Raw genomic sequence first — 25,542 nt, 5'->3', positions numbered from 1 at the left:
CTGAAAGTGGTTAATAATTTTATGCTCTTAAACATCTGAATAGTCTCTTTGAATGATAAAGGCCCATCATCAGAATCCTAAACAGCTAGATTCCCTCCTTCCTTGTCTTGTCTGTTGAATAAATGAAAAAATATAGTTCTCTGTGATAAGGTCCCATTGGACATCTTATTACCCACCCACCATGCCCTGGTCTTAATATGGGTCCGATTAAAGCCCTGTAGCTCCCTGGTTCCTATCACTCAATCCCTATAGAGAACAATGTGACATAATCTCATACAAAGGTTCCTGGTTAGTCAGGTAAGCTATCAGTTGTCAAAGGGATATATCTATATCTATGTTTATATCTATTATAATCTAGGGAGGGTTTTAAACTTGTCACTATCCATCATCGAGTTAAGGCTCACTTTTCTTTCCCAGGTACTATTCTCAGTAATTATCATAGAATCATCTTTAAAATTTCAGTTTATCTCTTTGGTTCCACCCAATCTTGATCACATTAGTCCTGGTTCGCCTGCTTTTCTTTTTCCTCTTCTTCCTGACTGGCTCAATACTTTTTACCTCTGCTCTTTTCATGTCTTCTTATGCTTTCAACTTGAATTTCAATGTAACCACCAGATCAAGACCGCTAGTTCTTCTTACCTGTTCCCTGAGTTGAAGCTTCTCCAATATACCTAAATCCTATCTATCTCTCCACCATACTCCAATTAGCAACTGTTTTTTCCTTTGTAAAATCTCTTCACATTTATACCTTTATAATCCTAATGTCGCATTTAAAACTTTGTTGTCTTATGCATCCTAACAGGTCTCTTTACTTTACCTTCCTTTTATTTTGAAATTAAGTTCGTGACATTCTTATTCATGGTAAATTAAGACTTGTTTTTTCCCCTTCCATCATATTCTTTCAAGAGACAGCAACTCTTATCCCTTGGTGCAAAGGGTCTGATAACCAGTAGGTTTCAGTCCTTGTTTATTGTTGGCTTCTGCCTTCCCTCTCCCTGTAACCGTGTGTTTCTGGTCACCTCGTATAAGCTTCCTGGGATATTATATTACTGCTGTTTATTTTCTGTCTTATTATTGTTCTGATGCCGTTTTAGATTTTTGTTGGAGAGGATACTGGAGAGCTAGGCTCCTTTCTCTATAAATCTATCCATCATCACCTTAACCAGAAGTCTATTTACTGTCTCTTAAGCAATATGTACATTCCTGCACAAATGTCTTTTCTGCTTACCTACCTAGTATATTTTTTCCCAATTCCCTTTCCATCTATCCATTTTCTAATCTTCCTTCAAGGCCTAGTTCAATTTCTTCTTTCCTAACTATATAGCCAATGATTACTTCCTCGTAGTCACTCCCAGTATTTATTGACTATGACACACCACTTGGCAGTCACCTTAAAACTGCTTATAAATGACTTTATTTATAAATGGAATATTATATAGAAAACACTTTTTCATGGCCAGTCTCAGGCGCATTGACCATGTGATACAAGGTTAAGTCACTTAATCTTTCAATGCTCTAGGTAATTCTCTAAAACTATTAGGTTGCAGAGACCTATATTAATAAGTTTCCTTATCTCAGAATTGTTTATATGAAATCACAGGTCTAGTCCCTATCCTTTCCTCCCCTTTTTAAGTGTGTGCCTTGTTTTTCTTAGGACTAAATTCTTTAAGGCAAGGAATACCTTATTATTTCTTTGTTTAATGCAAAGAAGATTCAAAAATAATTTTTGATGTACATGTCTAGATTTGGTGAATCCTGTATTCCATTTCCCATTACAAAAAGACAGAGACTTCTTCCTTGCTATATCCATGATGAACTGCTTTCAGAAGAAAGCAAGTCAGTTGGTGAATTCTTCTGTTACAGCTTTTTAATAGCATCTGTTCAATATAGGATACAAGACAAAGAATACGAGAGGTGCAAAGTCCATACCATAGCTTGAGCTCCTCTTAAATCTAGCCTGTTACTCAATTCAATTCAGTCCTCTATTCTCAAATAAGTTAACCTAGGCACTTCCCTGACATAAAGAATTTAGATAATTGTCAAAGAATATCTAATTAGAAGGGACAACCAGTTTAATGGAGCCAAAGCAAGTAGTGGAAGGTTCCTATATTCAGTGAACAGCACCACCCTGTGGTAGATCTGGTGCTTGCAGAAGTGACAATTGGCAATAGCAATTTAGAAAGGTATTGGGACATGTAAATATGGAATATTTATATGCCTATTTTATATGTGTTTGACATGTATGCTTCATGGAATTCCATTTTATATGCGTTTAACCAATTACAGAGATATGTGTTTTTTAAGATATCTCTCAGACTACCCTCTGCCCCCAGTTTTAAGCTATTTTAAACATTTATGAAAATGAGCCACAATTCATTTTTGGGAGAATAAGCTCCATGAGGGTAGTCATGGGGGTCTAGGTTTTACTCTTCTTTGTATCTCCTCTACCACATTCTAAGCATAGTATATAGCGGACAGCCATTCAGAACCTACTTGTTGATGGCATGGAGCTGGCTGAAGGGGCTTCAGCTCTGCTGAGATCAGTTCAGATATTCTATTCAACTCTAGTCTCTGTTTTTCTTCTGACATTTCCCAAGAGGAGAGCAGACCCTTTGTACTTGCTTCTTGGCATCTTGTTCCACTCCTAGTACAGTTCTTTAGGAGTGGCTTACTAGGGGACTCAGCATTGACTCAAAATGCCAGACAGCTATTATAATAGCTTCATAATGGAAGAGAAAGGTCTTAGGTGATTTTCTACTTACACTCCAACAACTATAAAAAAGCTACATAAAAGTGCATCCACAGTATTTAATTTGTTCTAATAATAGTTACAGATAAACAGGTTCACTCCATATACAATTACTGATGCTTTTTTATACAGTTCATATTTCAATACCATCAACACTATTTTATTTACACTGTATTTATGTACATTGACATCTTTCTAAAGTCAGTGCATTGTCAATATGTTTTATACAGTAATTTACAAAGTGAATGTAATTAATATTAATAGTTAATTTAATAAAATTTTGCTAATTCATGAATTAATTTAATTAAAAAATAATTACAACCAATATAACAAATATAGATCAAATAACATTAGTAGATTGTGCTACCTGTTCAAATAAAACATTGGTAAGGAAATTATTGAAAAAAAAATTTTTTTAATTTTTCATGGAGCTTGTCCAAGTAGGAATAGACAAAATTTCTGTGTACTGAAAGTTCTGAAAAAAGAAAGTCTGTATTTTGTTTTATTTCACCAGCCTCCTAAATCTTGCTGTTCACTTACCTAACTTATTAAAACAAAATTTCAACCTGAATTGGTAAGATTATCTTTTGAAATGACACAATTTTTCCAATCCTTATGGGAAAAAAGATTGCAGGCAGATTAAGATAATGTTGTAAAATGCACAAAAGGGAAACTGTATATTAACTAGTCTCAGAAATCAGAACACAAATGTTGATCACATCAATAATTATTCCCCACCTTTAAGGAAGGGCGATGGAATTTGGTAGTGTTTTGATTAATGACAATCAACATATCAGGATTAAGTCAAATAAGGGAAGGCTGGAAAAAATAAAACATTTGCTTCAAAAATATTTAAAAATATCAACACTGGAAAAAATGTTAAAATGCTGTCTCAAATAAATAATGAACATGTCTTTCTTCCAGTCCTGAATAATTAAAGAAACAATGACAACTAAGGGAGCCAAAAATACTATGACTAGTAAATATAAAATTTAAAAAACCCTAAAAATTGACAAATGCCAAAATAGGTACAGCAATTTTTTACTTTATAAAGGAAATTATGGAAATCAATGGAAAATTTATTCTATTCCAAATGCTAAATGATAAAAACATAGTCACCAATTTCATGAGAATTATCTAGAATCTATGAATGTTTCGGTATTGTGTTGTTTTTAAATTTCATAGCGGGGAACAAAAATACTCTCTAGTCACTTTAGAGCCACCAAATATGAGACTTTTGAACATTAAGCTGCATGAATTAAGTTTTTTTTTTTTTAAAGTGCAAAATTAAAATAACATCAATCACAAAACACAACTTAGCTCTTGATACAACTTTTCTTCCAGGAACCCTCTGTGCAATATGTGCATTTTGAAACAAGATGAAAAATTGCAAACATTCTTTGTAGCCATTAGGAAACAGATGCATGTTGGTATATCCTAAACCAAAGGGCCTCTCTGCCTGGACACATTCCTCACTTGCCTCTGCCTGCACATAATTACCCAAAAGCACCCAGCCACTGTCTGGAGGTTACACAACTGAGAGGAAATCCTTTCTGGGCAGATCACTACACATTTCTGCCACCAATGATTCAGTTGTGTTCCAAATACAAAAAAACAAAACAAAAAAGCAAGATAGACATATAAATAGTGGCAAGATGGCCTAAAAAAAGTGTCCATACCAGTCACATACCACAAACAACTTTTCATGATCTTGCTTTCTACATCTTGCCAATATAATGGAATAAAACTTCAGGAAAAAGGAGGTAGCAAATCATGTCGTCTCCAGACAACACTACAATTTTTATTTTTTATTTTTTGTTTTATTCTTATTCTAAGGAGACCTTTTGTATTTTGTTAGGATAACCAGTAAGTAAATCTACACTACAAACCAGCTCTTACTTGGTACTATTTGGCTGGCATGCCAAACCATTCTATTTACCAGACAATGGCAGCCTCTGTCACTCCCCATCAGAGAACCTGTGAGAGCTTGTAGTGAGATATTTCCAAACAAAAACAGTCTTATCATTATGTTAACAGCTATTTAATTAGGCTTTTCATTTTGTGCTTCAGGGTCACAGGATAAAATAACTATATTTAGCTTGCTTGCTTCAGTGATGCTTTTGACAAATGTCAGCTGCAGAGAGTTGTTTTCCCAATGCCCCCTTGCCTGACAGGAAGAACCATGGGTTTACTGTAACACACAGTACTTTTTGTAATCGGACTCAAAGTCTTCATCCATACTGCTAGTGTCTGCCATCTTTTTGCCATCGATCTTTGGCAGAAATTGTGCATAGTCCATCCCCTGTTGCTCATAGAAAAGAATGTAGGCAGAGTCAGTATCAATTTCATCTGGGTGGAGTTCCTGAAAAGGAAATAGATATATTCAATAAAAACCCTGAAACCAAACCTGAGACTTGGATTCTTTGGGGAAGAAAGCTTGTTTTCTTTTAATCCACATAACACTTTAGCAAGGTTATTTGCTTTTAAAATGAGTATTTAATTTCTAAGAAGAACATGAAATTATTTAGAAAATATTCTGACTACAGATAAATGTAAAATATAATATTTAAAATAACTCTTCATAGTTAAAACAGATATATGTATTTTAATAGAAAAAGCTATTTTTTTTTTAAATCAAAAAAATTCATCATTTTGAGTGTTCCCTGACCCGTGTTTCTGTCTTCCCACCAAAAATCTGAGACAGTTACCTTGCAGCTGCTGTCATTGTAGCAGTACCACTTGTTGTTTGGGTTTTTGGCATAAGTGACATAATGGCCCCCACCCATAATTCCTGAATGGCACTGAAAAAAATAAAGAGAAAAGTGAAAGCATGTTAGAAAGTTACTGTAGCTGAAGTTAAAATTTCTCACAATTAGGGTGTGAAATAATGGTCTAGAATCAGTAGGTGTTAAACTGCTTGATTAACAGACTTTCAGTAGGGAAAGACTTTCTGGGGACCCTCTATTATAGCTATTTGCCATTATTAATCCTTTCATCCCTCCATATTTCCTGCAAATATTATAAAACATTTTGTCTGGGTAAGTAACTATCAATTTGGGGTAGAGTGGTAGAACTTATTTTTTACTTTATATTGTGGATTAAAATCTATATGGCGAAGTATATGAAGAACAAGACAAAACAGAAAACCTTACAATTCTAAGAAACTTGAATTTTGGAGCTCTCTTTGAGAAGTGACTAACTAGAATGACCCAAAATCAAGGACCCAATTTCATTGCCCACTTACTGAAATTGCATATAAGTTGTAAATAGGTTTAATACAGACATCTTCTCTTTGGTCATCCATGCTGTCTTCCTCACTGTGGTTTTCCATATGACCATTGCTGCAGCCATTATTATAGGTATCATGCTCATAAAGGAATCCGTTGGCCAAAGTGGCCTCATGATCCTGAAGAGTGAATAACTCAGGTTGACTGCCACCTAGCACATGCCCTCTACTCATGGCCTCTGCCAGCTCAAAAGTCTGGTCAGTGACATTCTCTCTACTGGCATCCAAGTTCTCTTTGCTACTTGAGAGTTTATTTTTGCTGCCAATTTGGGGCAGCCGGAGCCGCCCTTTGCTCCTTCCTAAAGTCCGTGGGCTGCTGCTGGGGCTGTTATTTTTGCTTGAGGGACAACTGGTCCCATTTTTTCTTGCTAAAGATGGAGAACCTGTAAAAGAGGAGACATTTACAAGAATTAATTTATCTACCACAATTAATTCAAGAGCCAGTTCCATTTCTATTTGCAAAGAGGATGATGAAAACACTCAGATTTGCTGAAGAAATTATTTCAATTCTTTCACTACCATGTTCCTCCAAATTGAGTTAGATTTATAGAAAGGTAGAAAAATCTTAAGACATAATGGTCCAAAGTTTAGAGAATCCTGAAAATGTTCTATGTAAGGATGGGAAAGTGAAATCATTTCAGTCTCAGTTTAATGTAATAAAACACAAGTCTACACATACCTCTTCCTTGCAATACATTAGACCAAATTCAGGGCAAATATTAAAAGAAAAGCTTACTGATTCCAGGAATCCCACCAAAGTCCACTGAGTGTCACGGTAAGGTGACTCAAGGAGGTTTTGTTATCTCTGTCACAAATCTCCCTACCTTTTGTGTTACTGTTGATATTCCCACTGAGTGAGGATGGACTCTTGCTCAGCATATCCCCCTCCCCAGTGGTCCATGTATTCTGGGGATCCACTTTCTTCACTTCTCCCTGAAGAATCCGGGGCTCAGAGAGGTCTTCACCTTGGGGTGTGAGTAGTTTTCGTTGGCACAGAGCTGGATCTCTCGGCACAAGAAAAGCACTGGGGTCAAAACTCTCACGAGGAAATTTAACAATTTTCTGTGATTTTATCCATCGGCCATTCACAAACTGAAATCGCTTTAGGTGAATTATCTGGAGGAAAAACAGCAGAAAGCATCTATATCTAAGGGCTGTGATCAAGGTACTTTTCTAAAAACAAAATTAACAATTTGGAAATTTTAGAAAAAACAATTGCTCTTTAAGTGTCATAAAACATTAAACTACAGTTTTCATTTGACACTAACTTTCATCAAAGAACTTTACTACTCACACTTATAGCACTGAACTTTCTATGGTATATTCACAAGTTATTTTCCACTTAACAAAACAATGTTATTTTTTGGGTACTATTTCAAAAACAACCTCAAGACCAACATTTTTTTTTTTTTTTTTAATATGCACTACTAGATTTATCTAAGAATGCTTTAAAAAAACCCCAACTTCCTTGTATGTTAAGAACTGTCATGGCTATATTCTTTAAAGATGTGGAAGTTTGGTCTCATAATGCCTGTTATCTCATTGCTCAATTTTAAATGCTATTGCTAAGGTGAAAAACAGAACCACATATACATCTTTTCATGATCCTAGGTCATACACCAAGGGTTTGAAAACATAATTCATAGGGCCAGTCACAAAATCCCTTATGTAAACCTTAATAGGCTGGTTCTTCCTGTGGAAGGAAAAAGACCCTAGTGCACTCCTGAAGTGCATTTTTGTTTTGGGAATTGAAAAAACAAGTTTTAAACTGTAAATGCAAAACACAATTTTGATAACAGAAGAAAGAAATAGTAGATGTGAAAATTTTCTTTTATTCTGCTGTAAATAAGGTCAGGGAACTTGGTTTCAAAAAATGTCAACTCTTTCATTTGCAGAAATATTGTTTGTATTATAAGCTTCTTAAGAGCAGAGACAATGCTTCACCCAGCTTTACATTATCCACGATAACTTGTACAATACTTTTTATCAAAGAAGATTTAAGCAGATATTTGCTGAATGAATAAATGAACAAGTACTACTTCAGTAGTAGTACAAAGTACAAAGCTTTCTTTTCAAGTTGAGTGAAAATGGTCACCAGATTTGCTCATTGCTTATGTTGCATTTAGACCAAGAACATACCAGAATTGGGGGGAGTCTCCAAAGATCCAGCTTTTTGGTGGCCAAGCAGTGGGTTTTGCACTTAGAACAGTAATACATCTCATTCTCTCCCAACTCCTCTTCGTTGGTGAAGGCACACAGACAGTTGTCGAGGTTGATAGGCTCTGCCTGTGCTCTCCGGCTCTGCTCCACACTCTCATGTTCTTCCACAATCTAGATGGAAATAAGCCATTAAAAGATTGGATCAGTCTGTTTGTGTGTAGGATGTCAGTGCTCACTTAAAATCATGATCATAGATACAAAACTGACTGTACTCTTTGACTCAGTGATCCCATTCACTAGAGCATCCTAACAATGTTATCAGAAAGGGAAAGGGGTGGGGGGAATCCTGTCTGTACATAAATATTTATTTAGGTTTTATTTATAATAATATGGTGAAATTTGGAAACAGTCTAGATGTTCAATAATTGGGAAATGGATGAATTGTGGTACATTGCTGTAATGGAATATTATTACCCCAAAAAATTGACATAAAGAGATTAATTTAACAAAATGACAATTCTTACAAGAAGTAATACAAAGTAACAACAACAACAAAAAACCCCAAAACCAAAAAAACCCCAAATCAGAACATTAACCATAACTATTTAAAAAAGACAACAACAGGGGCAGCTAGGGACAGAGCACCAGCCCTTAAGTCAGGAGAATCTGAGTTCAAATCTGGCCTCAGACACTAAACACTTCCTAGCTGTATGACCCTGGGCAAGTCACTTAACCCCAATTGCCTCAGCTTAAAAAAAAAAAGACAGCAACAAAATCTAATAAATACAAAATAAAAAAGACTGGTAGGATAAGAATTCATTATTTGACAAAAACTGCTGGGATAACTGGAAATTAGTATGGCAGAAATTAGGCATGGACCCACACTTAACACAGTATACCAAGATAAGATCAAAATGGGTCCATGATTTAGACATAAAGAACGAGATTATAAACAAATTGGAGGAACATAGGATAGTTTATCTCTCAGACTTATGGAAGAGGAAGAAATTTGTGACTAAAGACGAACTAGAGACCATTATTGATCACAAAATAGAAAATTTTGATTACATCAAATTAAAAAGCTTCTGTACAAACAAAACTAATGTAAACAAGATTAGAAGGGAAGCAACAAACTGGGAAAACATCTTCACAGTTAAAGGTTCTGATAAAGGCCTCATTTCCAAAATATAGAGAGAGCTGAATCTAATTTATAAGAAACCAAGCCATTCTCCAATTGATAAATGGTCAAAGGATATGAACAGACAATTTTCAGATGGTGAAATTAAAATCATTACCACTCATATGAAAGAGTGATTTGGAATGATTTGGAAATCATTATTAATCAGAGAAATGCAAATTAAGACAACTCTAAGATACCACTACACACCTGTCAGATTGGCTAAGATGACAGGAAGAAATAATGATGAGTGTTGGAGGGGATGTGGGAAAACTGGGACACTGATACATTGTTGGTGGAGTTGTGAACAAATCCAACCATTCTGGAGAGCAATATGGAATTATGCCCAAAAAGTTATCAAACTGTGCATACCCTTTGACCCAGCAGTGTTTCTACTGGGCTTATATGCCAAAGAGATATTAAAGAAGGGAAAGGTACCTGTATGTGCCAAAATGTTTGTGGCATCCCTGTTTGTAGTGGCTAGAAGCTGGAAACTGAGTGGATGCCCATCAATTGGAGAATGGTTGGGTAAATTGTGGTATATGAATGTTATGGAATATTATTGTTCTGTAAGAAATGACCAGCAAGATGAATACAGAGAAGCTTGGAGAGAATTACATGAACTGATGCTAAGTGAAATGAGCAGAACCAAGAGATCATTATATACGTCAACAACGATACTGTATGAAGATGCAATTTGATGGAAGCGGATTTCTTTGACAAAGAGACCTAATTCAGTTTCAATTGATCAATGATGGACAGAAGCAGCTACACCCAAAGGAAAAAAAACACTGGGAAATGAATGTAAACTGTTTGCATTTTTGTTTTTCTTCCCGGGTTACTTCTACCTTCTGAATCCAATTCTCCCTGTGTAACAAGAAAACTGTTTGGATCTGCACACATACATTGTATCTAGGATATACTAGGATATATTCAACATATATAGGACTGCTTGCCATCTAGGGGAGGGGGTGGAGGGTGGAAGGGAAAAATCAGAACAGAAGTGAGTGCAAGGGATAATGTTGTAAAAAAAAATTACCCAGGCATGGATTCTGTCAATAAAAAGTTACTATAATAATAATAATAAAAAAAGACTGGTAGAAAACATAGAAACAATTGACAGTACTTTTATTAATTTTTTTTCTTTTCATATATACATGGATTTTTTTGTCCTTTTAGTAAACTAAAGAGTTTGTTCTATGAAAAAGACAAAAAAAGATGGTTGGGGGAGAGAATACTAGAGTTCAAATTAGGAAGACGTGAATTAATACACTTAATACCTGCTACTAGGAAAGGCTGAGGTAGGCAGATGGCTTGAATTTGCAGAAGGATTAAATTTAATGAAAGAAGAAGGGATGGGAGGAAGGGAAGAAAAAGGGAAAGGAAAAAGATAGGAAGGAAGTAAGGAAAGGAAGAAGGAAAGAAGGAAGGAAGTTAAGTGTGAAGACCCTGTATTTTTAAAATCAGCAGGAGTCAGGAGTTCAGGTTAGGGGAAAATCGTCAAGTCTTTATTCTCAGTGAAGAAGGATCGGAGGCGGAAGAGAATCGGCGATAGCAATGTGTGCAGCTGAGTCAAGAAGCTAGCTAGACCCGCAGCCACACGACCAGCAGCTAGGAGAATGGATCCCAGGCCCAATCTCTCCCAGCTTCTCTTCCTGTTCCTGTCTGCCTCCACCCACCAAAATCGTCATTTCCTGTACAACACATCAGGACTTGCACAGAGAGTGGGCAGGGACCATTCTTTATCCAATCATGTATAGAGTATAGTCCAATTACTATTTAGCCTCATGTACTTGGGACCTCAGTGAATCAGCTCAAACCTCAGCCCATTACAAGAAAGGAGGAAGGGAGGAAGGGAAGAGGAAAGGGCAGAAGTTTCCTTCTATTTTTATAGGTTAAATATGAGATAGATTTTAATTCTGGAATGTGGAGTAGACCAATGTATGCTATAGGTTCTTCAGAAGCAAGAGAGTGAGTATATCATAGATTTACAAATATCAGACTCAGGATATACATATAAATACATATATATATATATATATATATATATATATATATATATATATATATATATTTCAATACATATCATATCTATATCTATCTATCAGGAAAAGATATAGATAAATCACAAGAGGAAGACAGTCTACTGAAGCATTAAGCCCTAAAAAAAATGCTTCACTTGCACATTTATACCATGTACTAGGGGGGTTATTATAGAGCATTTTTTCATATAACTATAGATGACTTTAATTTCTTTTTTTTCTCTCTTTTTTTAATTATAATAACTTTTTATTGACAGAACCCATGCCAGAGTAATTTTTTACAACATTATCCCTTGCACTCACTTCTGTTCTGATTTTTCCCCTCTCTCCCTCCACCCCCTCCCCTAGATGGCAAGAAGTCCAATATATGTTAAATATGTCGCAGTATATCCTAGATACAATATATGTGTGCAGAACCTAAACAGCTCTCTTGTTGCATAGGGAGAATTGGATTCAGAAGGTAGAAATAACCCAGGAAGAAAAACAAAAATGCAAACAGTTTACATTCATTTCCCAGTGTTCTTTCTTTGGGTGTAGTTGCTTCTGTCCATCATTGATCAATTGAAACTGAGTTAGGTCTCTTTGTCAAAGAAATCCACTTCAGATGATTTTAAATTTCATTATCTGAAAACTATGTTCAAATTCTTTGACTATTTATCAATTGGGGAATGACTTGCAAGTTTATAAATTTGACACAATCCTTTATATATTTTAGAAACAATACCTTTGTCAGAAACACTGATTAAAATTTTTTCCCCAGCTTTGTACTTCCCTTTTAATCTTGTTTCTGCTGGTTTTATTTGTTCAAAACCTTTTTAATTCAATATAATCAAAGTTGCCCATTTCATAATGTTCTCTAGTTCTTTGGTCATAAATTTCTCCCTTCTCCAAAGATCTGAGAGGTAAACTATCCCTTGCTCTCCATAATTTGATACCATAATTTGTTTATGGTATCACCCTTTACGCCCAAATTATGGACTCCTTTTGACCTTATTTTAGTGTGGGGTGTGAGATGTAGGTCTATACCAAGTTTCTGAGACATTATTTTCCAATTTTCTTAGCAATTTTGGTGAAAAATAAGTTCTTATCTCAGAAGCTAGAGTTTGGGGTTTATCAAATACTAGATTAGGGGTCATTGATTATTGTGTCATGCGTATCTAAACTATTCCATTGATCCACCATTCTATTTCTTAGCCAATACCAAATGCTTTTGATGACTGGTGCTTCATAATATAGTTTTAGCTTTTGGTACTGTCAGGCCATTATCCTTCATATTTTTTATTTTTTTTCATTAATTTGCTGATATTCTTGACCTTTTATTCTTCCCATATGAATTTTGTTATTATTTTTTCTAGCTTTATAAGACAACTTTGTGGCAGTTTGGTATGATGCTGAATCAATTTAGGTAAAATTGTCATTTTTATTATATTAGTTCATATTAGTTATATTAGTTCAGCCCATTCATGAGCAATTGATATTTTTCCAATAGTTTAGATCTGACTTCATTTGTGAGAAATGTTATGTAATTGTGTTCATATAGTTCCTGGATTTGTCCTAGCAGGTTGACACCCAAATATTTTATTTTGTCTACAGTTATTTTAAATGGAATTTCTCTTTCTATTTCTCGCTGCTTGGCTTTGTCAGTAATATATAGAAATATGGATGATTTGTATGGGTTTATTTTATGTCCTGTAACTTTGCTAAAGCTGTTAATTATTTCAAGCAAGTTTTTGGATGATTCTCTAAGTATATCATCATACCATCTGCAAAGAGTAATAGTTTTATCATCTCATTGCCTGTTTTAATTCCTTTAATTTTTTTTCTTCTCTTATGGCTAAAGCCAACATTTCTAGTACAATATTGATAACAGTGATGGGCACCCTTGTTTCACTTCTGATCTTATTGGGAATACATCCAGCTTCTTAGGGAGTTATTATAACACTATGTGAAATGTTGCTGGTGCTCATCTCCCATGTGGGATAAGAGATTGTGATAAAATGGACAAAAAACACACTGAGAAATCAAAATTATTCTTGCTGAGGAGTTCTCCAGTCACATTAGTTCAAACCTTAGAAACCTTGTTAATCATCAAGTCATGTTTGTTTGCATGTTTGTAAGGGAGAGAGAAAGGATAGATATTTATTGATAGAGAAGAAGGAAAAGAAAAACATTTTATTTATTCTTTCCCTATATGTGGTTGTCACTTGATGAACCAAGTATCATCTAAATTGAGAAACCAAGTGAAGTTCCAGAATAAAAATAATAGTACTTCTACCAAATAACTATAAAGATCCTTGTGCCCCAAGGGCTGAGCCCGAAGTCCAGTAGAAAATGACTTTTTTTTTCTTAGAAAGTTCACATACATGTGGCATATTACCATGTTACCTTATAACTGCTTCTATCTGTGGGTTTTTTTTTAATATTACATTCTTTGTTGCTTTATTCACAAAGGCCCATATTTTCCTTCTTTATGAAGTCTTTGTTGAGAATTTTCTGTAAATATGAAGCCCAAATAATGGCCCTCTGTCCTTATTTACAAACTTAGAAAATTTAGACAGTTTTGGATGGAATGTAATTTTTCTTCTAAGAATCTTATTTAAAATCAAAGGAAACTTGAATCACAGGAAATGGTCCCTTTATGAAATAACTTATCAAAAAGGGGAATTTTGAAAGAGAAAATTTTTAAGAAAAATTTGACAATATGGATATAGATTTTAAGAGGTATTACTTTTTTTATGAACATCAAAGGCTTTCATCATCTTCTGAGATGTTCATTCTTCAGAAAAGGCTAAAATTTTCAAAAAACTACTGCCAATTAAAAATTCCCAGTTAATGTCTGAGGAAAGCCTAAATAATGGAAATTCTTACATACTCTTTGTTGATGTAAGGGGAGCTACTTTCTTCTTTTAAAAATGAGTATCAGATGCAGTTTGCTTTCTCCCATTCCCAGATGTGCATGTGTGTAGTAGATAGATAAATAGACAAATCTATATCTATAGGTATATAGATATACAGAGCTTCAATAGGAACTTTAAAACGCAAACAAAACAATTCAAGAGAAATCTTAAAACTCAGCAAATGCAAACAAAAGAATTCAAGAGAAATCTCAAAACGTAAATTATGAGCAGTTGGAAGTAGTTGTTTTTCTTAATATCCTTCAAAGATTAAAATTCTGAAGATTATGTTAGCACTACATCATACAGCTATTTCCAACTACTCATAATTTGTTTTGAATTTTCTCTTGAATTCTTTTGTTTGCATTTTAAAGTTCCTATTGAAGCTCGGCTCTTTTCACTAGCAATGTTTGAAAGTCCTCTATGCCATTTAAGATCCATTTTCTTCCTTTTCCCGTAGCAGTAATATTTAATTTTGAAGAGTAAATTAATTTTAGTTGTAAATTCTAATAAAATGGGGTAAATTATTACAGAAAAGAAGTGCAAAAGTACTTTTACAGGGGAAGGAAAGATGGGGGCTGGGGAAATGAGCAGTGCTGGAATCTCAGTGTTAATTGGAATTGACTCAAAAAGGGAGTAACATACATAATTCAGCTTGGTATACAAATATATCTTATACTGGAGGGAAGTAAAGGGGAGAACTGATAGAAGGGAGGGCAGATTTGGAGAGGCAGGGGGAGAGAAAAAGAAAAGGGAAAGAGAGGGCAAGATAAAGGAGGAAAAGAGAGAAAAGGAGAATAAATGAGAAAAATAGGATGGAGAAAAATACACAGTTAGTAATCATAACTTTAAATGTGAATAGGATGAACTCACCCATAAATTGATTAAATTGATTAAGAACTAGAATTCTACAATATGTTGTTTACAAGAAAAACACTTGAAGCAGAGACACAAACAAAGAGTAAAGGTAAGGGGGCTAGAAAAGCACAATCTATTATGCATCAATTGAAGTAAAAAAAGCAAGACAAAGCAAAGGCAAAAAGTAGATCTAATTAAAAGATAAGGAAAATATATCTTGCTAAAAGGCCTCACAGACAATGAAGTAAAACATTTATACACCAAATGGTATAGTATCCAAATTCTTAAAGGATGTAAGCCTCTATCTTTTGCCTTTTGGAATGGTTTGTTCCAAGCTTTCCCCTCATTTTTAGAAGATTCCAGGCATAATTATATGAGCCTGACTGCATAGTTTGGTCCTGATTAATATGAATAATTTATCCTTTGAATTGTCTGAATTATTTGAATTTATAATTATATGTAAAACATGGTAATTGGTTCCAGGTCAAAGAACTAGTGTGATCAATGTAGCTTCTTGAAGTGTAAGGATTTTGAAAATGATAAATAAGTGCTGGTTTTCATTAAAATCCCCTTCAAGATTATTTCCTTAATAAAAGTGTTAAGCAGTTCTTGGACACAATCTCAGTTTCTTTCTTGGTAATGTATGTTCTGGAAGGCATCTTCCTCCCTACTCCCCTCCCTTCCCCCCAGAATAAGCCTGTTTTAACCATATTAAAAATGTGTTGATCAATATATTAATCTTTTTTCTATTATTTTCTTTAAAACATTAGGATATTTAGCCTCTGTGATCTATCTCTACTTGCTATCTCTGTGATAATTATAATATTATGCAAATGAATTTGATTTTTAAAGTGATGAAACCTACCAATTCTTGTAGTAAAAGTTGTTCACTGCCTCAAATAAACTTGAATTATTGCTGAGTGCTCTAGGAGCAGTCTTTTTGTTTACAATCCTCAATCTATACAGCTAAAAAAATGCTCCATTTCTGATAATTATCTTCAAATCACAAAAAATTGATGCAACTTTGTCTTTGATTTCATCTGCATGTTTTACACTATAGATTCAGGCATTCCAATATCTCATCATTTACTATGATTCTTTTCCTGCCATCCAATTATTAGAAATTTTTGTTCCAGTGAAATTACAAATTTCTTCTTTTTTGTTCTGGCAATGTTTCCTTCTCAAGTATTCTTCCTTTTGTCCATTCTGTTAAGGGTTCATTTAAAAGAAAAAAATTACAACCACTGTTGGTAACATCATGGTATGCCATAGCACATCACATCTAACATGACAATAAGCAAATGCTGAGGGGCAGCTAGATGGTGCAGTGGATAGAGCACCAGCCCTGAAGTCAGGAGGACCTGAGTTCAAATGTAGCCTCAGACACTTAACACTGTGTGAGCCTAGGTAAGAGTCACTTACCAAGTCACCCAATTGCCTCAGCAAAAAAAAAAAAAAAAAAAGCAAATGTTGACTGATATCAGTATATTAAAACCCTTGACTAGTTTAAAATGTATTATATTAATTGAAATTTTGGCTTCAATTAAATGTGACCTATTATCATTTTATAATTTTCTTGAAATTGAATTTTGTATCACTAGATGCAACAATAACCATATTGACTTAGTTATACTTTCTTGGTATCTGAAATCCTTTCTGGATACTTGTGAAAAAGTTTTTACTGTGACATGAAAATTTTTTGGATATGATATTCTTGGAATTTTTGCTTTTGGAGTTTCTTCCAGGAAGTCATGATGGATTCCTTCTGTTGTCATTTTGCTCTTTGGTTCTAATAGATCTGAGCAGTTTTCAGTTATGATTTCTTGAAAGATTAATACACAGGCTATTTCTTTAAAATGAAAAATTTTAAGATGTTCAAGGATTCTTTTTCTAATTAGATTTTTTCAGTTAATTTTTTTTCTCTTACATATAACCCAAATGAAAGAAAAGAAAAACAAAACTCTTAAAACAAATATGTACAATCAAAGCAAGAATCCAATGACTTTTAAATTCTTTCTCCTTGATTTTTTAATAAGGATCAGTTGTTTCTGATTTCAGACAGCTTTAATTTCCTTCTATTTTTCAGTATTTTGATTTGTGCTAATATTTACTTCAGTCACTGATTTGTTTGCTCTCTTCTCAAGGAGTCCATTACTTGGATAAAGTTTACCAGTTTCTGTTATAAGCTATATATCTGCCTTCCAATTCTATTTGAGGTGGGTTTTTTTGTTTTTTTTTTCTTAATCTTTTGCTTCATTTGTTCTAAGTATTCATGTAGTTCTTGTTGAAAATCCATTCTCCCTGCTTGCCATCTGGGGGAGGGGGTGGAGGGAGGGAGGGGAAAAATCGGAACAGAAGTGAGTGCAAGGGATAATGTTGTAAAAAATTACCCTGGCATGGGTTCTGGCAATAAAAAGTTATTTAAAAAAATTATTCTGAAATTAAGAAATAAAACAAACATTTCCATTAGGTTAAAAAAAAAAAAAAAAAAAAAAAAAAAAAATCCATTCTCCCTTTCCCTCTTCCCCTACCCTATGCCACCTCCCCCCCAGAATCTCTGCTTGTTATTGTTATAGCAGTAGCATCTCTTTTTGTTTGAGATTTTGGAGCATTTCTGGATTGACAACAATTCTTTAGAATGTCTTTCAAATGAGCAGGACCAGGAGATCATTATATACTTCAACAACAATACTATATGATGACCAGTTCTGCTGGACCTGGCCATCCTCAGCAAGGAGATCAACCAAATCATTTCCAATGGAGCAATAATGAACTGAACCAGCTACGCCCAGAAAACGAACTCTGGGTGATGACTAAAAACCATTACATTGAACTCCCAATCCCTATATTTATGCCCCCCTGCATTTTTGATTTCCTTCACAAGCTAATTGTACAATATTTCAGAGTCTGATTCTTTTTGTACAGCAAAATAACGGTTTGGTCATATATACTTATTGTGTATCTAATTTATATTTTAATATATTTAACATCTACTGGTCATCCTGCCATCTGGGGGAGGGGGTGGGGGGGGTAAGAGGTGAAAAATTGGAACAAGAGGTTTGACAATTGTTAATGCCGTAAAGTTACCCATGCATATAACCTGTAAATAAAAGGCTATTAAATTTAATAAAAAAAAAAAAAAAGAATGTCTTTCAAGCCTCAGTTTCTGAATTGGGGATTTGTGCAAGGGCCAGCCTCTGTTTCCATCTGTGCTTTTAGTTGGAGTGATCAGCACTTTATCACTTGATTTCCTATTCTGATGTTTGTGCCTCCTAGGGTTATGCTCCATATGGATTTTTTGCATGCTTCAGGACCTTTTTTGGCATTTCTGGCCAGTGGACTAGGGATCATAGAGCTCAGGACTAACCTTGTTTGAACAGTGCTGTTCCAGTGGTTTCAAAGTTTCTAGTTATGAGTTTCAAACTATTCTGAGGTTTTCCCTGAGAAGCTTCCACTCTTGCTACCTCAGAGAAGACTTGTCTTGAAAGCTACTAATATTTCTGATCCTGCTTGGAGGCTTTTTATTTTTCAGGGTGTGTGTGGCTAGGATGCAAGCAGTTTGCTGGAGGTCCCTCTCCTCTTATCGACTTCTGGCTGATTTTTTGCATAATTCTTGGATTGAAGAATTTCCTATAATTTTTCATTACTTTTCTAATTCATCATTTTCAGATGCAACTCATCAGAATGGGGAAGAAGTGCTATAATTCTGAGCTATGTTTTAATGAAGTGAGTCAAGTTTATAATGGGAAGGAAGGAATGTTATTTTTTTCAAATCAAGCTTTGAAGTTATTACAGTAAGTGTTAAGAGGCTTGATCCCTGCAACTGTTGACAACTTAAATCTTCTGAGATGTTGTACAGCCAAGAAACTGAACTGCCAGAAGTAAATGAACACTACCTGTCCAAATATCCACATTTCTTCTAGCTAGTTCCCTAGGTATTTAATAATGTAAGAACAATAGCCTTTCTTTTTTTTTTTTTAATTTATTTTTTTTTCTTTTTCTTTTTTTATTCAATAGCCTTTTATTTACAGGATATATGCATGGGTAACTACAGCATTAACAATTGCCAAACCTCTTGTTCCAATTTTTCACTTCTTATCTCCCCACCCCCTCCCCTAGATGGCAGGATGACCAGTAGATGTTAAATATATTAAAATATAAATTAGATACACAATAAGTATACCTGACCAAAATGTTATTTTGCTGTACAAAAAGAATCAGACTCTGAAATATTGTACAATTAGCTTGTGAAGAAAATCAAAAATGCAGGTGTGCATAAATATAGGGATTGGGAATTCAATGTAATGGTTTTAGTCATCTCCCAGAGTTCTTTTCTGGGTGTAGCTGGTCTAGTTCATTACTGCTCCATTGGAAATGATTTGGTTGATCTCGTTGCTGAGGATGGCCTGGTCCATCAGAACTGGTCATCATCTAGTATTGTTGTTGAAGTATATAATGATCTCCTGGTCCTGCTCATTTCATTCAGCATCAGTTCGTGTAAGTCTCTCCAGGCCTTTCTGAAATCATCCTCTTGGTCATTTCTTACAGAACAGTAATATTCCATAATATTCATATACCACAATTTATTCAGCCATTCTCCAACTGATGGACATCCATTCAGTTTCCAGTTTTTAGCCACTATAAAAAGGGCTGCCACAAACATTCGTGCACATACAGGTCCTTTTCCCTTCTTTATAATCTCTTTGGGATATAATCCCAGTAGTAACACTGCTGGATCAAAGGGTATGCACAGTTTGATAACTTTTTGAGCATAGTTCCAAACTACTCTCCAAAATGGTTGGATTCGTTCACAACTCCACCAACAATGCATCAATGTCCCAGTTTTCCCGCATCCCCTCCAACAATCATCATTATTTTTTCCTGTCATCTTAGCCAATCTGACAGGTGTGTAGTGGTATCTTAGAGTTGTCTTAATTTGCATTTCTCTTATTAATAATGACTTGGAGTATCTTTTCATATGACTAGAAATAGTTTCAATTTCTTCATCTGAGAATTGTCTGTTCATATCCTTTGACCATTTTTCAATTGGAGAATGGCTTGATTTTTTATAAATTAGAGTTAATTCTCTATATATTTTGGAAATGAGGCCTTTATCAGAACCTTTGACTGTAAAAATATTTTCCCAGTTTATTGCTTCCCTTCTAATCTTGTCTGCATTAGTTTTGTTAGTACAAAAATTTTTCAATTTGGTATAATCGAAATTTTCTATTTGAACAATAGCCTTTCAACAAGGTGGACTACTAGACTACCAGGTTCAAAGCTGATAGAACTTTTCAATTCTCAGTAATATAAAATGGACTTCAATAAAACATGATTAACCACCTTCCACAAAAGCTTGACCTACTAACCAAACTTACAGAATTGAATTGGAGAAACAGTTAATGAAAACACCTTGCAAACATGAACATAGACACAATCACTTTACATGAATAAAAGAAGTAACAGTCCCACTGTATCACATAGGGAGTATGGTGTTAACTTATGGCTACTATGGCTTAAAAAGGACAATGATAAGCCAGAAATTGTCAAAAGGTGGATAAGCAGTATGGTGAAAAGTGTTGGTTATATGTTATAAGATGATCAGCTGAAGGTACTAGGCATGTTTAGCTTAGAGAAGACTAATTATACTATAAATCAAAGATGCCAATTATAGCTTGCATACAAATGAATTAAGTGGCTTTTAGTTATCAAAAACTGCAGTTTCATGCTGGCTCTTAACCAATAGGCAAAAGGTATTTGCAACCCAAAGTTTTGATTCTGGAATTTCTTTTTAATATTATCCATAATTTTAATGGCCAAGTATAACTTTTAAAGTACTATAGCAGATGACAGAAAACCTCAGATGGCATAAAACCTTAGTACTATTCAGGCAATCATTTGTAGAGGGCTGAAACTTTGAATCAGACAAGAGAGCACTTAAGGCTACCTATTCAATATGAGACAATGACTTTATTAGCATATATTTGGATGAGGCTCTTCTCACCATTGGTACTTGCTGAATGTTTGGTAGTAAGATAATGGTAGGCAAGGATTGGAGGGGGAGGGAGAGAAGTCAGAGACATTTGGTGGCAGGAGGAGGAGGAGAGAGGCTGGAGACTTTGGACTTCAGAATCCAGGAGACACCTTTGGCAAGCCACATGGCAGCTTGTCTGCCTCCTTCACTTCTCCCCCTAAAGACCAAGGACTTTAAAATTTATCCTGACTCTGGCTGACCCTTAGGCCCTCCAGGGAGCTAGCCTATACTTTACAATCATTGACGCTCTTTCTTGTCCTAAGATATTCCCACAAAAGAATGGCATAATGTAGAAAGAAAAGAGATATAATCTCAAAGCTAATAAAAATGCTTTTAAGAATTAGGACCTTACTGGGGCAGCTAGGTGGCACAGTGGATAAAGCACCAGCCCTGAAGTCAGGAGAATCTGAGTTCAAATCCAGCCTCAGATACTTAACACTTTCTAGCTGTGTGACCCTGGGCAAGTCACTTAACCCCAATTGTCTCACCAAAAAAAAAAAAAAGAGAGAAAAAAAAAGAAAAGAATTAAGACCTTATAAAGTATTAAGAAGACTCTGTCTAGTACTTTGTTCTTACCCGTTCCTGTGATGTTTGGTAGCGAAGGTGAAGAGCTGTTGGGTCCCAATCCACAGCAATATATGCATTTCCAATGAAAGCTCTGTCTTCAGCACAATCAATTTTACAGCCTCGGCAAAATCTAAAGATAAATAAAAACTTAATGAAAAAAGAATTCCAAAGAAACAGTTCAGGTTTTAAAGGTTTGTCTTCTGTCTCTATACTTTTTTTTCTTTGTAATTTGTTAACAATAATCTCAACAGACTGTTGACAATTATAAAATAATTTTATATTGGCCTACCAAAATATGTAGCAATCATTTGGTAAGCCAGATAAAAATGTGAAATCTAAGAAAAGCAAATGGGGGCACAGCTAAATTGGAATACTGAAACTAAACAACCTTGAAGCAAACTTTACATTCTGCTACTTAATTCTCTGAACAGGAGGATTCTAACCTTAACCCCGACTTAGTATAAGTAATACTGTTTTATAAACGTGGAAATAGAGTCAAGCAGTGTACCTAATATAGTTAAAAACAGAGTCAGGGACTAAACTATAGTCTCTGCTTCCTAGAATACCTGGACTTGCTAAATCTGTATTTACATAACAAGATCATATCTACATAACAAGGTAATTTTCTTGTTTACAAGTTTAATTTTTGGATTTTCTTTGACTTAGCATCATTAAAACAATCCCTTTACATCCTACCAACATAAGATGTAAAATGAAATGTGTCTAAGTAACAATATTATTTCCTAAATTAACATGAGCTTGAGAATCAAAAGTGATATGGGCTGAACAACTTGTCACACAAGCAATCTGTTCCTGCCTAAGATGTCAGCACAGCTTTTAAGGATGAGCTGATGAGTGGTTCTTAAGTTTAATTCAAGCTTCTCAATTCTTATCATTATTTCTGAAGCCTTAAAATCTATTAAAAAGTGTCTCATAGACATTCTGCATTTCCTTTCATTGGATAGTAGGAGGGACAATTTACCTGTACCATGGACACCAAGCACAGGAATTTCCATCCTTCTGCACAACTCTTAGTGTGAATGGATACTGATACCCCATGCTGTCATCACTAAAACAGAACACACATACACACACAACATAAGAACTATTCCGATTTTTTGCCCAACTCCTATCTTTCCTTAAACTAAGGCTTAGAAAAAGCAAGAAGGCTCCTTTAACCCTATTAAAGTAGTAGGGTATGGCATTCAAACTCATTCAATGAAGTTAACTCCAATCTAACAATTACTTAATGGCCTAGGAACTGTAATACAGTTCTAGTTATATTTGATGGTGAGATTATAATGTTTGTTTTATGTTAGCTTAGCAGGTCAGCCACATTAGGCTGTAACAATTTATGTCCAAGGCAGTCTAGGCAAATATTATATAATGAATCAATCACTCAGTCCTACAACAATCATTCTATCAAGACAGATTAAATTCACATTAAAGCAAAGTTGTTAAACCCTTTGACAAGGGCTATGAAACATTATAGAAAAATGGAAATTCAGTTATTTTTTTAAGATTCTTATTAACTCTTTACATTCAAAAGTCATTCTGTTACAAATGGCAAGGAAATTTTTCACTCATTGTTAGTGTATATTCCTCTTAAAATTTTGTCAGTATATGTTGCAGTTATACATAGAGTGGAGTTAATTCTAGTCTAATTTTGGAGCAAGCAAGGCCACTCGCAATGTTGAAGCTGGTTTGTCCTTTGCCTGCTTTTATTGCATCCAAACACAATAGCCCCCTTTTCTGGTGATGAGAATGGAGTCCTGTTAAAATTGGACAACTTGAGCACTAGGCCTGGAGTACTTAATAGCGCCATAATAGAAGTTGCTGAAGTGTACCCTGCTGTGTAAAGACAAAATCATGTACAGCACTCTGACCAAAACATGATATTGACGATGAATAGAACTAAATCCCAGTCCTTGTTCTGATTCTACACTCTATGAGAACACAAACAAATCACAACACCGCCACAAGGAGATCAGAAATTTTCATCTCTAATAATAATAATACAGCTGACATTCTAACTTTTAAGGCAATCTTCAAAAAAAAAAAAAAAATGGTGATGGAAAAGTCATGCTAGACTATCAGTTTCACTAACTTATTTACTTTCTCCATCACATAGGAAATAAGATAGATAAATATCAAAACACTTTTAAAGATGCATTTCAAATAAATGTTTACTTTTGCTTGCCTATTTCATCATCTGATAAAAGCATATTTATAGCAGCAAATTTTACACCATAGCCTGTAGCAGAGAAAAATGAGAAGAAAGCCAATAGGAAACAATTGGGTTTTAAAACAATTCTGAAACAAATCTAATTTATTCCAAAGTGAGTAGTTCTCTTTGAAGGGTCATTAAATTTCCTTGAAAGATATTCCAAGCAGGTACAGATCAGTCAAAATATCAAAGGGCCAACTAAATTGAATTTCTTTGTTCAGGTAAATCAGTCTCTTTTCAAGTTATTTCCTTATTTAATGGAGGTAGCAAAATTGGCAGTTAGGAGGCATGCCGATTTATTTATTTATTTTGGCCATTATCCCATTTTTCTTTCTTAATCTATATATCAAATAAATATTAAATTCTTTTTTCCCCCTCCAGATATCTCTTCTATTGATAGATATAATTCTGGATATGCCTATTTTCTTCTTTAAGAACTTTAATTAGTGAGCCCTTCCCTAACAGATTTTGGCCATTAGTAATCTTTTATACCTCAAAGTATAGAGGCTATTAAAGTAATTTAAGAACCAGTAGTAGCTTTAATCTGAAGATTTTATCAATATAAAGTTAATTTAGAGTTGGAAGAGACCTTAGAAACCATCTAGGTTAGGAGTTCTTGATCTTTTTTGTGATGTTATGTAACTCTTTGGCAGTCTATGAACCCCTTCTGAGAATAACGGTTTTAAATGCATATATAATTCATAGAATAATTTATTTCCTTTTCATTTTAACATAAACTTATCAAACCTTTTTTTTGAAAACTCATGGACCTCAAAGTTAAGAACAATACATCTCATTTCACCGGTGTAAGAACTGAGGTGTAGAGAAACAAATAACCTATCTGAGATCCCATAGGTTAAATACTACAGCCAGGAATCAACTCCCCACAAACATAAGGGAATCCTTGGTAATACCAAGGTAATACCAAAAATGCAAATTACAACTCTCCACTAATTCCCAAGCTGGGGGAAAAAAAGAAAAGAATGAACTAGTCACTTTCCAATGGTCTGGGGAACAATGGGGTTTGCCTAAATTTGGAGCTGTATAGAATATCAAGTTGTATGTGCTGTTGATTGCCCCTTTCCCACCTTCCCCACTCCCCCTCCATATTTCTTAAAGGGACCCACTACTAGTTAAATTGTAGGACAGGATAAACATGGCAAAAATTTTGTGATTACATGAAAAATAAAGGCCTCATTGGGCAGCTAGGTGGTACAGTGGATAGAGCACTAGTCTTGAGTCAAGAGGACCTGAGTTCAAATATTATCTCAGACACTTAACACTTCCTACCTGTGTGGCCCTGACAAGTCACTTAACCCCAATTGCCTCAGTAAAAAAAAACAAACAAAAAAACGACCTCATCAGAGGCATGCATGGTCCAGCAAAACAAATGGTCACACTGGCCATGCCTGAAAATGTATGTCAGTATCTGCATTCATCAGCTCTCTGGCAGAAGGTGAAAAGCGTATTTCATCTTCAGTCCTCTAGACTTATGAGTTATAATTGCATTGACTAGTGTCCTAAAATCTAACAAAGTTGTTTTTCTCA

The 25,542-nt window shown here is 34.7% G+C and overlaps 1 protein-coding gene across 5 annotated transcripts in view; it reads right to left on the bottom strand.

Annotated features, from left to right (window-relative positions):
- Nucleotides 1-2,793: 2,793 nt before the first annotated feature.
- Nucleotides 2,794-25,542, bottom strand: part of USP32 (ubiquitin specific peptidase 32) — a 250,126-nt gene continuing 227,377 nt past the window's right edge. For 3 of the 5 annotated variants that reach the window (XM_031966530.1, XM_031966531.1, XM_031966533.1), the window contains 7 exons: nt 22,750-22,836; nt 21,777-21,897; nt 8,175-8,366; nt 6,860-7,151; nt 5,994-6,418; nt 5,458-5,550; nt 4,938-5,111 (listed from right to left, as the gene is read on the bottom strand). In XM_031966530.1, the coding sequence (XP_031822390.1) occupies nt 4,938-5,111; nt 5,458-5,550; nt 5,994-6,418; nt 6,860-7,151; nt 8,175-8,366; nt 21,777-21,897; nt 22,750-22,836 (1,384 nt within the window). Of the gene's footprint in view, nt 5,112-5,457; nt 5,551-5,993; nt 6,419-6,859; nt 7,152-8,174; nt 8,367-21,776; nt 21,898-22,749; nt 22,837-25,542 lie in introns of all 5 variants that reach the window. The other 2 variants (XM_031966529.1, XM_031966532.1) reach the window with 2 other exon arrangements.

This window comes from Sarcophilus harrisii, chromosome 4 (genome assembly GCF_902635505.1).
Source record: "Sarcophilus harrisii chromosome 4, mSarHar1.11, whole genome shotgun sequence".
NCBI lineage: Eukaryota > Metazoa > Chordata > Mammalia > Dasyuromorphia > Dasyuridae > Sarcophilus > Sarcophilus harrisii.
This window is presented reverse-complemented; position numbering and strand designations above follow the sequence as displayed.